This window comes from Somniosus microcephalus, chromosome 6 (genome assembly GCF_052327205.1).
Source record: "Somniosus microcephalus isolate GS21.2 chromosome 6, FLI_Smic_1.0, whole genome shotgun sequence".
Classification (NCBI taxonomy): Eukaryota; Metazoa; Chordata; class Chondrichthyes; order Squaliformes; family Somniosidae; genus Somniosus; species Somniosus microcephalus.
This window is the reverse complement of record NC_140992.1, coordinates 18,847,917-18,863,994: the sequence shown is the minus strand read 5'-3', so window position 1 is coordinate 18,863,994 and position 16,078 is coordinate 18,847,917. Positions and strand designations below refer to the sequence as shown.

General features: G+C 45.4%; 1 protein-coding gene across 8 annotated transcripts in view; it reads left to right on the top strand.

The window, feature by feature from the left end:
* The window catches only part of LOC147115504 (mediator of RNA polymerase II transcription subunit 12-like protein), a 637,745-nt gene extending 627,065 nt beyond the window's left edge, over nucleotides 1–10,680 (top strand). For all 8 annotated transcript variants that reach the window (XM_085989804.1, XM_085989800.1, XM_085989802.1 and 5 more), the window contains 2 exons: nucleotides 4,963–5,044; nucleotides 9,818–10,680. In XM_085989804.1, coding sequence (XP_085845930.1) covers nucleotides 4,963–5,044; nucleotides 9,818–9,870 — 135 coding nt within the window. In that variant the 3' untranslated portion in view covers nucleotides 9,871–10,680. The remainder of the gene's footprint in view (nucleotides 1–4,962; nucleotides 5,045–9,817) is intronic.
* Nucleotides 10,681–16,078: the final 5,398 nt, after the last annotated feature.

Below are 16,078 nucleotides of genomic sequence, written 5' to 3'. Positions count from 1 at the left end.
TCTCTTATTTCCCTCCCCTTTAGATTCCCTGGTGCCCAATCTGCCCATTCACTAGGCCCCCAGCCCCACCGCGTTGCTGACACTTGCTAATTCACTCACAATTGACTGATTTTTGGACCATTGGGCTAATAGGCATGATTCATGGGGATAGTAGAAATAAGAAATCAATAAAATCTTCAGCAAGATCACAGACATCGAAACACTGAATCTGGCCAAACAGACACGCGGGCAGCGGGCTCTCCGGTCTGTGCCAGTGCCAGCTACCAGGAGGCGCACCAGAGCAGTCCGGTGTGACTAATGCTTGGTTTTGAAGAAGAGCTGATGCACTGTGTGAGATTGGGGATTGTGCTGTTTGCCAAATCACAGGCACATCGCACATTCTTCTGCTTTGAGGTGCAATGCATTCTACTAACGCTGTACCTTTTTTTTTCTTCAGGACAAGATGCCCCAACCTTTTTTCTTCGAAGTTGTTTTTCCTTCCCCCCCCCCTCCCCCCCCAAAACCACCCAGCCCTAGGACACGGTGGGTGACTTAGACTTAAGTCTGCAACAATCCCATTCTCAAAGCAGTCACCGGAGATATACAACAAGGACCTTGGGGATAACTAGTCCTCCGATTTCCTCCTCACTTGCTGCGGGCAAGATCTCTGGCTTCATCTGCCACTTCCCCACTGTGACTTCGTTGAACTTGGTCATCTGAGAGGCCCCATCTGAGCTGTGCCAGTCAACATTATTCAACATATTCTTTGTTACGTTTCACACTATTTAAAAATCAAGGACAGAGAGCATACTCTCATTGTTCACTCTTCTTAATTCCCCTCTCCAGCTTTAACCCTATCTCTCCTGAAGAGACTGAATCACAAGGGTGTAAGAACATAAGAATTAGGAGCAGGAGTCGGCCACACGGCCCCTCGAGCCTGCTCCGCCATTCAATAAGATCATGGCTGATCTTCGACCCCAATTCCACTTTCCTGCCCGATCCTCATATCCCTTGATTCCCTTAGTGTAGTGGAAGGTATACTGAATATACGAAGGTTTGAACGAGGATTAGAAATACCTTATTGAATCTGGTGGCTATAACCCGCGGCACATCTATAGACCCAGGTTTCCATGGGTCAGTGATGCCATGGGCGCTCCAATCATTAATATATTGAGACCTTGAAATGCAGATAACCGAGGGCGGAAAGCCTGCTCGCCTTCATTTGCGCAGTGGGCGTCTCAGAAATGACGTGCAATGCGGTCAGCAAAACCCCCAGACGCTGTTGTTTTCGCTTGTTAAGAAAATTGAAAAGGTGAAATGCCAAATGCTTTTTAAGTAGTTAAAAAAAGAAGTTTCTACCAAACAGTCTGGGAATTTCCTATGATTAAGTTTATAGGAATTAACTGGGGAGATATTTGTCATTCTGGACATCTCCAGTGTGAGTGTGAACGAAGCTAACTGTCTGTGAAGTTTTTAATTTTGGAGAAAAAGAAATCCTGGTTTTCAAGTCCCATTGCTGATCAGGCTTCAGTTAGCAAACACAGAACACAATTTTAGGAATATAATTAACTCTTGTTTGATGGCACAGTGCAAGCAATTCATTACAAGGAAAAATAAAGTTAGTTTTATTTTGCTATGTTTCTTATAAATCAGAAACAATTTCACGGGGTGTCTAGAGATGTAGCACAGTGCTATTCTAGTAGTAATGGCACTGGCATTTATAAAGCGACTTACCGCATCATAACATGGTGCGCACGGTAATTAGATTGTGAATTACAGCGACTGTCATTATTCCGCCACTTGTGGCAGCCATTCTTGACTGTAGCCGCAATGAGATGAATGACCGGTTAATCTGTTTGGTAGTTTTGGCTGAGGGGGACTGTTGGCCGTGAGTGCAATCGCATGCAGTTCCCAAGCGAGCTCTGACCATCTGGGGGGGGGGGTGGCACTAGGTGGAGATGAGCTTGCTCCCCACAGGGCAGGGTAGGGGAGTTTGAGGATGTGAAACCAACCGTATTGTCAAGAGATAAAACCGGAAAATGTTGGAAACACTCAGCAGCTCAGGCAGCCATCGGTGGAGAGAGAAACCGAGTTAACGTTTCAGGTCGATGACCTGTCGTCAGAACTGGAAAAAGTTAGAGATGTAACGGGTTTTAAGCAAGCGCAGGGGCAGGGAAAGTGGGGAGGAGGGAAGGAAAGAACAAAAGGGGAAGCTCTGTGGTAGAGTAGAAGTCATGATGTGGAGCTGCCGGTGTTGGACTGGGGTGGACAAATGTGAGAAGTCACACAACACCAGGTTATAGTCCAACAGCTTTATTTGAAATCACAAGCTTTTGGAGCGCTGCTCCTTCGTCAGGTGAAGTGAAGAGAAGCATATAGGCACAGCATATATAGTCAGAGAACACTGCCAGATGATTACAGGTAATCTTTCTCAGGTGTGATAAAGGGCAGTTAGAAAGATTACCTGTAATCATCTGGCAGTGTTCTCTGACTATATATGCTGTGCCTATATGCTTCTCTTCACTTCACCTGACGAAGGAGCAGCGCTCCGAAAGCTTGTGATTTCAAATAAAGCTGTTGGACTATAACCCAGTAGAATAGAAGGCAGGAGAGATTAAATGACAAAAGGGATGATGGTGCAAGGCAAAAGGAGATGGTAATGGGACAAGTTAAGAAACAAAAGATGGGTCTAGAAGAGGTGTAAATGGGACTAGCAGAAGCATCAACAGCTGCCATCTGAAAAAATGGGGCAGAGTTTATGATCTGAAATTGTTGAACTCCGTGTTGAGTCCGGAAGGCTGTCAAGTGCCTAATAAAAAGATGAGCTTATGCTGAGCTTCATTGGAACATTGTAGGAGGCCGAGGTCAGAGTGGGAGAACAGTACTGTCAGAGCCAGAACCAGTATTGTCAGAGACTTAGCAACAGGCTGTGTACTCCCTTCGAGGAATGCCACAAAATAAGGGGAACTTATTTCTGGAGACCGGGAAAGTATCTCTAGTTGCCAGCATCCTTGCACTAAGGTTAGTTAGGGTCCCCACTCTGTTTGCTGGCAAGTGACTTCTGCTGGCAAGTAGACGTGTGCATTACCAGGTAAGGACTAGAACGGGGTCAGTTGTGTTGCCTGCCCCACCGACACACATCTTGTGAATACTCTCTGCCAGGGCTCACAAGTAATGAGTGACACTGGAGAGAGGTGCCAAAGGGCAGCCAGCACCCATGAGACTACCCCAGCAAGAGTCAGGAGATGAGGGGGAAAATTGAAGGAACTAAAATACAATATGCATAAAAGTGCTTTTCTATCTTAAAGGCGGTATATAAATTCAAGTTGTTAGTGTATTATTGCACAAGTTAAAGTGAGCGCACCAGATTGCAGCTCTCCATTTTAATCAGTGGTTTTTCGAAGCCCAGCTTTAAACATCGTATGAGCATAACTGGAGTTGCTAAACTTGAGTATAGTAATTTACACACAAATAAAATCCCTTAACTGCTTACAAAAATGGCTTCCCTGCTTCAGTTGCTTGGTGGATAGTAAGGAGGGTAAAGGGGCCACACTTTTAAACACTGTGAATGGTCACTTTCGCTGTCGATACAATGATATGCTGGGCTCTGCGGCCTGCTACCTTGTTGAACCGTTTCTGCTGAGAGTGGTGATTCTTAGAATAAAGAAAGGCTTGCATTTATATAGCGCCTTTCACAACCTCAGGACGTCCCAAAGCGCTTTACAGCCAATGAAGTACTTTTCTATAAGTACTTTTTGAAGTGTAGTCACTATTTTAACGTAGGAAATGTGGCAATTTCCCATCAATCCCCACGACCCTCCTCATCTTCCTCTGTTTCCTTCACCCACCCTCATCCTTCCACCTCAACCCGCATCCTATTCTCGCCAGCATCACCCAACGTTTGTTTTCACAAGTGATGATCCGCCTCCCAGTGTGGTTGTAGACCCAGCTCTTATTAGAACTTTAGTTTCCAAAGTGTTATGAGTTCTTTTAATGTATTTGATGACTTTAAAAACAAAAATTGCTTGGAAGGCTGAAGTGCCAGTGGGCAGCAGTCATGCCAGGGAGGAGTTGCACAGAGATGAAACTGGGCTGGAGGCCAAGGATTCACAATGGGTTTGAAGCAGATGGGGAGAATCCAGGAGCTGGGAGAAGGGTTCGGCGGACCTGGCAATGGGAGGGAGAGGGAGGCAGAAGGTCTCGCATTCTTCCACACTGTTTGAAAGGTTAACTGAACTCTGCTCCCAGTCCGGCAATGCCTTGATTTTAAAATTCTCATCCTTTTCGAATCCCTCCATGGCTTCGCTTGTCTCTATCACTATAACCTCCTCAAGCCCTAAAAACCTGCAAGATCTCTGCCTTCCTCCAATTCTGGCCTCTTGCACCTCCCCGATTTCCTTCGCTGCACTATTGGCGGCCGTTACCTTCAGCTGCCTGGGCCCTCAGCTCTGGAATTCCCTCCCTAAAACTCTCCACATCTCTACACCTCTCTCCTCCTTTAAGACACTCCTTAAAACCTATCTCTGTGGCCAAGCCTGTCCTAATATCGCCTCATGTAGCTTGGTGGGTGTCAAATTTTGTTTGATAACGCTCCTGTGAAGCACCTTGGGACATTTTACTACATTAAAGGCGCTATATAAATGCAAGTTATTGTTGTGAGCACGTCACTGCATATTACTGAAAATCTCCACACTCATTTCCTGTCTGACAGACACAGCCTGAATATCCTGAAGTGACTTTAATGTTGTGGGAAGGGAGATAAAGACAATAAGATGCTAATTTACCAATGATGCTTAGGAAATAACACAGGGACATTTGTGCGCTGCCTTTGCTAAATAAAAATGAGTCTCTCTGGTGGATAAACTCTTAACTTTCTCCCATTTGCAGGCAGAACTTCACATCTAGAAGTAATAATAGTGCAGGGGACTGGAGCAATGAATGGATTAAGTATCAATAATGTGTTTCTTTTTCCCCTCATCCCAGTTTTCAAGACAGGGTATGCAACAGACCCAACAGCAACAACAGACAGCAGCGTTGGTTCGACAGCTGCAAAAGCAGCTCTCTAGTAAGTATCAAATTCAAATGAGATTTCAAATGCTTTATGGTTATTGTACCAAATGCCAAGCGGATTTTTGCATGTAGAATCATAGAATAGTACAGCACAGAAGGAGGCCATTCGGCCCATCGAGTCTGCGCCGACTCTTTCGAAGAGCAATCCAGTCAGTCCCACTCCCTGCTCTTTCCTCATACCCCTGCAATTGTTTTCTCCTTCAAGTATTTCTCCAATTCCCTTTTGACGGCTGCTGTCCACCACCCTATCAGGCAGTGTATTCCAAATCCTAACTATTTGTTGCATAAAAAAGTGTTTCCTCATATCGCCGCTGGTTCTTTTGCCAATCACCTTAAACATGTGCCTTCTTGTTACCGACCCTTCAGCCATTGGAAAGAATTTCTCTTCTAAACCCGTCATGATTTTAAACACCTCTATCAAATCTCTTCTTAGCCTTCTCTGCTCCAAGGAGAACAACCCCAGCTTCTCCAGTCTTTCCACGAAACTGTAATCCCTCATCCCTGGGACCATTCTAAAAAATCTCTTCTGTACTCTCTCCAAAGCCTTCACATTCTTCCTAAAGTGTGGGGGCCACATTTGGACACCGTACTCCAGCTGGGGCCAAACTAATGTTTTATATAGATTTAGCATAACTTCCTGGCTTTTGTACTCTACGCAATGTATTCATAAGAAAGAGAAAACACAAATATGCAACAGAAACAGAAATTGGTGGAATGCACAGTAGGTCAGTCAGCTTCTGTATTAACCTTCTAGTTGGAACCCTTCATCAGAATTTGTTTCAGTTGGGCTTGGAACCAAGAGAATGGAGCACTCGAATTCAGCGGGGAGACAGATTAGAGTGCGTAAAAGGAGTAGAGAAACTCAAGCAGCCAGTATCATGATGGCATATAAGAACATAAGAAACATAAGAAGAACATAAGAACATAAGAAATAGGAGCAGGAGTAGGCCAATCGGCCCCTCGAGCCTGCTCCACCATTCAATAAGATCATGGCTGATCTGATCCTAACCTCAAATCTTCTATCACTGTGCATCCACCCGAACCCATGTGATCTCCCGGGAGAGGCGAAAAACCAGATAAAGACCCAATGGCCAATTTGGGAGAAAAAGATCTGGGAAATTCCTCTCCGACCCATCTAGGCGATCGAAATTCTTCCAGGAGATCACGCTGTCCCTATATTTTCTACAGTACTTACCTTCTGTAAAGGCGATCTCCACCCCAGCCAGGAACAGGAATAAAACCATCTCCTGAAATCTAACACAGAATTAGAACACAGTAGGAGCAGAACCAGGCTACACGGCCCCTGGGCCCACTCCACTACCCACAGGGCCATGACCATTCTGAACCTAGACTCATGTCCAATCTCCTGCCTGCTCCCCGTAACCCTTAATTCCCTTTACTTCTAGGAAACTATCTATTTCTGTTTTAAATTTATTTAATGATGTAGCTTCCACAGCTTTCTAGGGCAGCAAATTCCACAAACCTACCACCCTCTGAGTGAAGAAGTTTCTCCTCATCTCAGTTTTGAAAGAGCAGCCCCTTATTTTAAGATTATGCCCCCTAGTTCTAGTTTCACCCATCATTGGGAACATCCTCACCGCATCCACCTGATCAAGCCCCTTCACAATCTTATATGTTTCAATAAGATCGCCTCTCATTCTTCTGAACTCCAATGAGTAGAGTCCCAATCTACTCAACCTCTCCTCATATGACCACCCCCTCATCCCCGGGATTAACCGAGTGAACCTTCTTTGTACTGACTCGAGAGCAAGTATGTCTTTTCTTAAGTATGGACACCAAAACTGTATGCAGTATTCCAGGTGAGGTCTCACCAATACCTTGTACAACTGCAGCAATACCTCCCTGTTTTTATATTCTATCCCCCTAGCAATAAAAGCCAACATTCCATTGGCCTTCTTGATCACTTGCTGCACCTGCATACTAACTTTTTGAGTTTCGTGCACCAGGACCCCCAGATCCCTTTGTACTTCAGTACTTTCCAGTTTCTTGCCATTAAGATAATAACTTGCTCTATGATTTTTCCTGCCAAAGTGCATAACCTCACACTTTCCAGTATTGTATTCCATCTGCCAAATCTCTGCCCACTTATTTAGCCTGTCTATGTCCCTTTGCAGGTTTTTTATGTCCTCCTCACTCACTACTTTCCGTCCCATCTTTGTATCATCTGCAAACTTTGATATGTTACACTCGGTCCCCTCCTCCAAATCGTTAATATAGATTGTAAAGAGTTGGGGACCCAGCACTGACCCCTGCGGAACACCACTAGTTACTCAGTGAGAAGGTAAAAGGCCAGAGGAAGAGGGCCAAGAGTAATGGGAAAGCTGGGAATGGGGCAATGGGTGAGAATCACGAGCCCTTTGGCCAAAGTAGAAAGCACGTAGACAAAGACCGTGGGCAAAAAGCTCAACACCAATTTTAAAGGGGGTTCAGGAACAGAGACACCTGGGATTCACATACACAAATCTTTGAAGGTGACAGGACAAGTTGATAACGTGGTTAAAAAGCAAATAAATAGCTTTATAAATAGAGGCATGGAGTACAAAAGCAAGGAAGTTATGCTAAACCTTTATAAATCACTGGTTAGGCCTCAGCTTGAAGTATTGTGTTCAATTTCTGGGCCCCACACTTTAGGAAGGATGTGAAGGCCTTGGAGAGGGTGCAGAGGAGATTTACTAGAATGAAGCCCCTCATCCCTGGAACCAGTTATGTGGGGCGACTGGAGATGCTGGGATTGTTCTCCTTAGAGTAGAGAAGTTTAAGGAGGGAATTAATAGGGGTGTTCAAAATTATGAAGGGTTTTGTTAGAGTAATTGGGGAGAAATTGTTTCTACTGGTAACCAGAAGGCACATATTTCAGATAATTGGTAAAATAACCAGGGGGAGAAGAGAATTTCTTTTACACAGCGAGTTGTTGTGATCTGGAATGCCCTGCCTGAAAGGGCGGTGGAAGCAGATTCAGTAGTAACTTTCAAAAGGGAATTGGATAAATACTTGAAGGGGAAACATTTGCAAACCAGCAAACTGCAGCAAAAACCACCTCCTAAGCTGGTAAATCTCCGCTGACAGCCACAGTGTTGGGACTGCCTGTAGTGGTGGGCGGTAAATGCAGGAGTAGTTAGGGCTTATGGGATTAGGGTAATATACTAGCATGGATTGAGGATTGGTTATCGGACAGAGAACAGAGAGGGGGAATAAATGGGTCATTTTCAGATTAGCAGGCTGTAACTAGGGGGTACCTCAGGGATCAGTGCTTGGGCCTCAGCTATTTCACAATCTATATCAATGGCTTAGATGAGGGGACCACGTGTAATGTATCCAAGTTTGCTGACGATTCAAAGCTAGCTGGGAAAGTAAGTTGTGAGGAGGATGCAAAGAGGCTGCAAAGGGATATAGACAGGTTAAGTGAGTGGGCAAGAAGGTGGAGATAGAATATAACGTGGAATATAATGTGAAGTTATCCACTTTGGTAGGGAAAAATAGAAAAGCAGAATATTTTTTAAAAGGTGAGAGACTGGGAAATATTGGTATTGAGAGGGACCTGGGTGCCCTTGTACCCAAATCACAGAAAGTTAACATGCAGGTACAGCAAGCAATTAGGAAAGCAAATGGTATGATAGCCTTTATTACAAAGGGATTGGAGTATAAGAGTAATGAAGTTTTACTGCAATTATATAGGGCCCTGGTGAGGCCACACCTGGAGTACTGTGTACAGTTCTGGTCTCCTTACCTAAGGAAGGATATACTTGCCATAGAGGGAGTGCAACGAAGGTTCACCAGACTGGTTCCTGGGATGGGGGGGATTGTCCTATGAGGAGAGATTGAGTAGCCTAGGCCTATATTCCCTAGAGTTTAGAAGAATGAGAGGTGATCTCATTGAAACATATAAAATTCTTACAGGGCTTGATAGGGTAGATGCAGGGAGGATGTTTCCCCTGGCTGGGGAGTCTAGAACCAGGGGTCACAGTCTCAGAATAAGGAGTCGGCCATTTAGGACTGAGATGAGGAGAGATTTCTTCACTCAGAGGGTTTGGAGTTCCCTACCCCAGAGGGTTGTGGATGCTCAGTCATTTAAGTATATTCAAGACAAAGTTTTTTGGATATTAAGGGAATTGAGGGATATTGGGACAGGTGGGAAAACGAAGCTGAGATCGAAGATCAGCCATGATCCCGTTGAATGGCGGAGCAGGCTCGAGGGGCCGTGTGTCCTGCTCCTGCTTCTTATGTTCTTATTGGGTCATTGCCAACAGATTAAATGCAACACTTGCTGGCATCAAACTTGTCCTTCAACCTGCAACACAATTGATAAGACCGGCCAGAAGGAAAGCTGAGCAGGAACCACACACAATGAAAACTGAATTCTAAATGAACATCACATTCTGTACAAAATGTAAAATTCCCTCAGCTTGTATCAACAAAACTAGCCAGACAGCTTAGATTCCCTACTTGAGTTCCCCAAGCCATCTTCTCGCCTCTTTTCCCCCCTGCCTTCTCCCTCTTTCCTTTCCCCTTATCCGCTACAGATCACAATGCAGTCTGAATCCCTTGATAAGATTATTGTCTTGTAATTACTCCCATCCGTTACTTTTCTCTCGTTCCCCCCCCCCTCTGTCTCTCTAATAGAAATGTCATGTAATATTGTGCTAAACTCTCTACTGCTTGAGGAATAGCTGAATTGCAAACGTACCTAATTTTTCTCTTAAACGCATAACCGATTGTGACGTTTGTGCAACCGTCATCCCTTTTCCAGGTAACCAGCCCCAACAGCCATCGAACCCATACAGCCACCCTCCCCATTACTGAACCTTGGAAAGAAGCACAGACCAGACAGTCCCTGGAGAACAATGAAGATCAGCGCACCTGACCGAACTCCCTGGGAGGTGGGGGGGTGAGGGGGAGGGGGTTTCCATTCATTGTTCATCCCGATAATCTCTTTTTATTATTATTTTTACGTTTTTTTTTTATTATTTCGACACTTTTTTTTTCTGTGATGTAGCTGATGTGAATAAATAATGTAAAGTGAGAGTAGATTATTTTATTTAAAAAAAAAGAAGAAATTGAAGTTTTACAATGAGAAGTGTTTCTTGGATCTTGTAGGTCCTGTAAAAAGCTGCTTTTTTTTGTTTTGGCTAAAAGTCAATTTTGGTGATTTTAGCTGACCTACAACCAAGGAATGTTCTAGATATAAATGGAATTTATTTATTTGTTAGCAAAGACTCCCTAATGATGCACTGGACCAAAATAATGGTTTATATGAATGAATTTGACTATGACGAGATAGGCAGTCTACAGAACTGTGGCGGCAGGTGCTTTGCTCTTTTCAGTGGCTTGCTTTCGTGAGCCTCTTAAGGACGTGGCGAAGCTGTTCATTTAAACTGTCAATTTTGCCTAGATTTGTAATTTTACATGAGCACTTTTTAAGAAGAAAAGAAGTTTGTTAAATAATAAAACTATTTTTCCCCTATAATAATACTATTGTACGGCACCTCTGAGCAGCTCTGTTGTGTGTGGTTAAGTTTGGTATTTATATGTTACATTCAGATCGATGAGTTACGGTGAAGGATAAAGATGACGGTTGCAACTTGAAATCTAATAAACCAACAATTAACATCGGTTTCTTGTTTTGTGATTTGGTATGTTTCCTCGTTGCTGGTATGGCACGGCATGGCCAAAAATAAGACGTGACATGGGGTACGATTTTAAAATTCTCATCCTTGTTTTCAAATCCCTCCATGGCCTCGCCCCTCCCTATCTCTGTGATCTCCTCCAGCCCCACAACTCTCCGAGAGCTCTGCTCTCCGCTAATTCTGGCCTGCTGATCATCCCTGATTTTCATCGCTCCACCATTGCTGGCCGTGTCTTCGGCTGCCTGGGCCCTAAGCTCTGGGACTCCCTCCCTAAACCTCTCCACCTCTCTTTCATAGAGTCATAGTCATAGAGTTATACAGCACAGAAAGAGGCCCTTCGGCCCATTGTGTCCGCGCCGGCCGTCAAGCCCTGTCTATTCTAATCCCATTTTCCAGCACTTGGTCCGTAGCCTTGTATGCTATGGCGTTTCAAGTGCTCATCTAAATGCTTCTTGAATGTTGAGGGTTCCTGCCTCTACCACCCTTTCAGGCAGTGAGTTCCAGATTCCAACCACCCTCTGGGTGAAAAAGTTTTTCATCATATCCCCTCTAAACCTCCTGCCCCTTACCTTGAAACTATGCCCCCTGGTTAATGACCCCTCTACTAAGGGGAAAAGTTCCTTTCTATCTACCCTATCTATGCCCCTCATAATTTTGTACACCTCAATCAGGTCCCCCCTCAGCCTTCTCTGCTCTAAGGAAAACAACCCCAGCCTGTCCAGTCTCTTTTCATAGCTGAAGCGCTCCAGCCAGGTAACATCCTGGTGAATATCCTCTGCACCCTCTCCAATGCAATCACATCCCTCCTATAGTGTGGTGACCAGAACTGCAGACAGTCTCCTCCTTCTTCGGCAGTCCCTCGGAACCGAGGATGACTTGCTTCCACACTAAAAATGTGTTCTCAGGTGACTGATGAGTCCAATGCGGGTCCTACAGTCTCTGTCGCTGTTGGGGTTGTCCATGAGGGTCCTGACATTCCAGGTCCCGAACTTCATTTTAAAGGGTGGAAGATGCCTGTGTGTGAATTATTTTAACGTGGGGTGGCCATTGCACACCAGCTACCACACGGGCTTGACAGAGCAAGGCCTTGGTCCAATGGCAAGGGAATCCAAGACGATTGGAGACCAGGCTCTGCTACATCAGCCTAGCGCACACACACACACACTCCTACTGTCCTCCCTTTTTTTTTACCAACAATCTATGACTGCGGCCACAGGTGTGTGCCCGCTGGCAGGGGACACGAAATGTGGCACTAAAGTGGGAAACGGTGGCGGGCATGCGAAAACAGACTTTTATTTCAAGTGATATGTTTATAGGATGCAGCCAGAGGCAAGCTGCTGGGAGTGCGTAAAGTTGGAGAAAATGTATAGCTGCTAATGGGCAAGTCTGAGATTTCTCCTAACCTAAAGCAAGGAAGCTTCATATAATAAAACAAATTCAACATAAACAAAATTCTGGCTCATGCATTAGCAAGTCATGTGTTTTTACTCTGGTTATGGTCTTGCTGAGAACTGAAAGCCTGGTTTTATTGTGTAAACAATGAGTAACACTCGTTTAAAGAGGGACTGTAATTGCAACATGAACCATTGTCTCATCTCTTTTCTTCACTCTGACTCATTACCTGAACTGTTAAATGCGGCCTCAAATTACTGGTGGGTTTGTGTGCGCACGCAAGTAGGTCAATTTATAATTGACCTGCAGACAGTATTCCAGCTGTGGCCTAACTAGCGTTTTGTACAGCTCCATCATAACCTCCCTGCTCTTATATTCTATGCCTCGGCTAATGAAGGCAAGTATCCCATATACCTTTTTAACCACCTTATCTACCTGTCCTGCTGCCTTCAGGGATCTATGTACATGCACACCAAGGTCCCTCTGATCCTCTGTCCTTCCTAGGATCCTACCATTCATTGTGTATTCCCTTGCTTTTTTCAAGACGCTCCTTAAGACCTACCTCTGTGACCAAGCTTTTGGTCATCTGCCCGAATATCTCCTTATGTGGCTCGGTGTCAAATTTTGTTTTACTGGGCTCCTGTGAAGCACCTTGGGATGTTTTATGACGTTAAAGGCGCTATATAAATGCAATTTGTTGTTGTATGTGCTTGGGTGGAACAAGGTGACTGGACTGGAGCAATGGTTCTCAAAGCCCTCCACCACTGGGTTATTTCCTCGCCTCATTTCTGGGTCTCTTGTAGACTCATTGATGGAGATCGATTGCTATAATTAGTCGACTACTCCATTATCGTACCATGCGATCACCAGGATGGTAGAAGGCGAATTAGATGGACCTTTGGTATTTTTTTGTCTAGTAATTCCTATGTAAGGAAAGAAAGAAGTAATTGAATTTATTCAGCAAAGTATCACTTTAATGGCCTGCATTTTCCTTCCGCTTCATAGAAACATAGAAGATAGGAGCAGGAGTAGGCCATTCGGCCGCTCGAGCCTGCTCTGCCATTCAATGCGATCATGGCTGATCATCTAAATTCAGTACCCTGTCCCTGCTTTCTCCCCATATCCCTTGATCCCTTTAGCCTTAAGAAATATATCCAACTCCTTCTTGAATATATTTAATGAATTGGCCTCTACTGCCTTCTGTGGTAGAGAATTCCACAGGTTCACCACTCTCTGGGATCGCTCCCCAGTTCCACGCAATCCAGTTTCTAGGCCATTGAGTTGTTGAGTCTACTAAGACTCCTGGTTCTCTCTTGGCTACATCTTTATCTATTTCAACACCATTCACGGAGTATGTGTGTTTTTATTTTCTTTCTATATGCAGCACTTTACTTATGTCTGCACAAAATATCGTCTGCCATTTTTCTGTCCACTTACATATTTTCTCAAACACAATCTGCAAATTTTGAGCTGCCTCCTCGTGTCCCCCCGTCCCTCCTCGTATCCCCGTCCCTCCTCGTATCCCCGTCCCTCCTCGTATCCCCGTCCCTCCTCGTATCCCCGTCCCTCCTCGTATCGCCCCCGTCCCTCCTCGTGTCCCCCCCGTCCCTCCTCGTGTCCCCCCCGTCCCTCCTCGTGTCCCCCCGTCCCTCCTCGTGTCCCCCCTCATACCCCCATCCCTCCTCGTGTCCCCCCGTCCCTCCTCGTATCCCTCCATCCCTCCTCGTATCCCCGTCCCTCCTCGTATCCCCCAGTGCTTCCTAGTTTAATATTATCTGCAAATTTTACCACTGGCTTCTGAATCCAAGTTATTTATGTAAATTAGAAACTGTAGTGGTCCCAACATCACACCCTGGGGCACCACATTGAGTACGTCCCACTCTCCCACACTACCATAACTCCTCTAACATAGTACCTTTAGGTTTTCTACCCTTCAGCCAATTTTTTAATCCAGTCTCAGGCCTAACCCTGAATCACTAAAGCTTTGACTTTAACTAACAGCTGTTTGCATGGTTCCTTCACCATGCATCCTTGCTATGATGAGATGCAGTCTCAACTCAATCACAGGGACTTAAACCCGTGTAACTCCTTACTTCATGCAGTCTCCCCTTCCATCTCGAGGCTTTCAAAACCAAATTTTGGCATCACCTAACAACTATTTTAAATTCATTCATGGGATATGGACGTCGCTGGCAAGGCCAGCATTTATTGCCCATCCCTAGTTGCCCTCGAGGAGGTGGTGGTGAGTCGCCATCTTGAACCGCTGCAGTCCGTGTGGTGATGGTACTCCCACAGCGCTGTTAGGTTTCGAGTTCCAGGATTTTGACCCAGCGACGATGAAGGAACGACGATATATTTCCGAGTCAGGATGGTGTGTGACTTGGAGGTGAACTTGCAGGGGAACGTGGTGTTCCCATGCGCCTGCTGCCCTTGCCCTAGGTCGTGGGTTTAGGAGGTGCTGTCGAAGCCTTGGCGAGTTGCTGCAGTGCATCCTGTAGATGGTACACAATGCAGCCACAGTACACCAGTGGTGGAGGGAGTGAATGTTTATGGTAAACTTCCTATTATAACTCATCAATCTATTGATGTCCTGCATCATAGGCCTCTGCGCTTTACTCGTGTTTCTCAAGATAATAAAAAACTATACTTCTGCTTTGGTAATAGATCATAGTTAATGCTGCTGACTGCTGTGCACACTAGGGGCTCGATTTACCAAGCCCCATGGAGGCGGGACAACACGTAAAATCAGAGAAATTGGGGGCAGGTGGCAAACCCCGCCCCCATCCCGCCTCTGTGCCCTTTTGCCAGGAGGCGGGGAGATGTGCAGCTTCGGGTCCCGTCTCCTGGAGACGGGAAAGGCTTTTAATCCTTTTAACTGCCAGTTAACAGGCAGAAAAAAGGATTAGTGCCATTTTACCTTCACAGGTGAAGGCTTCCCGACCTCGGAGAACCCCGTCGGGTTGGAGGAGACATGGAGGAGGTCTGCGGTGGTCGGAGGCACCTGGAAGTAAGGTGTAGAGGTGAGTGATGGGTGCAAGTGCAGAGTGGTAAGTATGCAAGGTGAGTGATAAGTTTAAAAAAGTGTTCACTTACCTTTTTTTTACTTCTGTAGCCTTTAGCCGTGCTGGATCGGGAGAGCCGACATCCACCTCGTCAATTTCAGGTAATGGCTGATGGACCCTCCGATCCATCAGACATCTGAAATTTACTTTTTTACGATGTTTTTTCAGTCCTCACCACAAAAACGAATCAAACTCAAATAATGTCAGTGTTTGACAGCTTCACAGAGCTGTCAAACTCTGCCATTTCTTCTTTGAAGAAGCCTTGACAGATAGCACGTCTGACGTTGACGTGATCTGTCAGTGATGTAATGTATGTACCTTTAAGGGGGGAACTACTTTTTACAGCTCATGTATACTGTAGTACCGGCAGTGACCACACCTGTATATAACGCTGAGTAGTAATCTGTACAGATCAGTTGCAGCCTGAGCCACGTTGAGTAAACATCTATTGTACCGTTCTCCGCAGCCTGTGTCTCATTATACACGGACGTAACAAGTGACTTCTTCCCTATTTGGCCTGCTGAGCCCGCTGGGCGGGCTTAACAAGCTCAATCCAGGAAAAATCCCTCTGAATGGTCAGGCGAGGATGGAGGCAGGACATTGACACGACAAGCAGCAGTCCCGCCTCTGTTGCCTCCATTGACGAAATCCAGCCCAGAGTGCCTCGAAGCCTTCGGGTTTGTCAACCTGCGCCTAACCTGTCTTGGCTTAGGTAAGTGGGGTGCCTTGTTAGAGGAAATGTTAAGCCAAGATCCCATCTACCTTTTCATGGTAGTCGTTAAAGGTTCACTAACAGGGAGTTCGGGTCAAACCGCTTCCATCAGTCAGTACCACCAAAAACAAATTGCCAGGTCATTCATCTCATTGCCATTTTGGCGCATCGCTGCCATGTTTGCCAACGTAACAGTCACTGAACTCCAAAGGAAACTT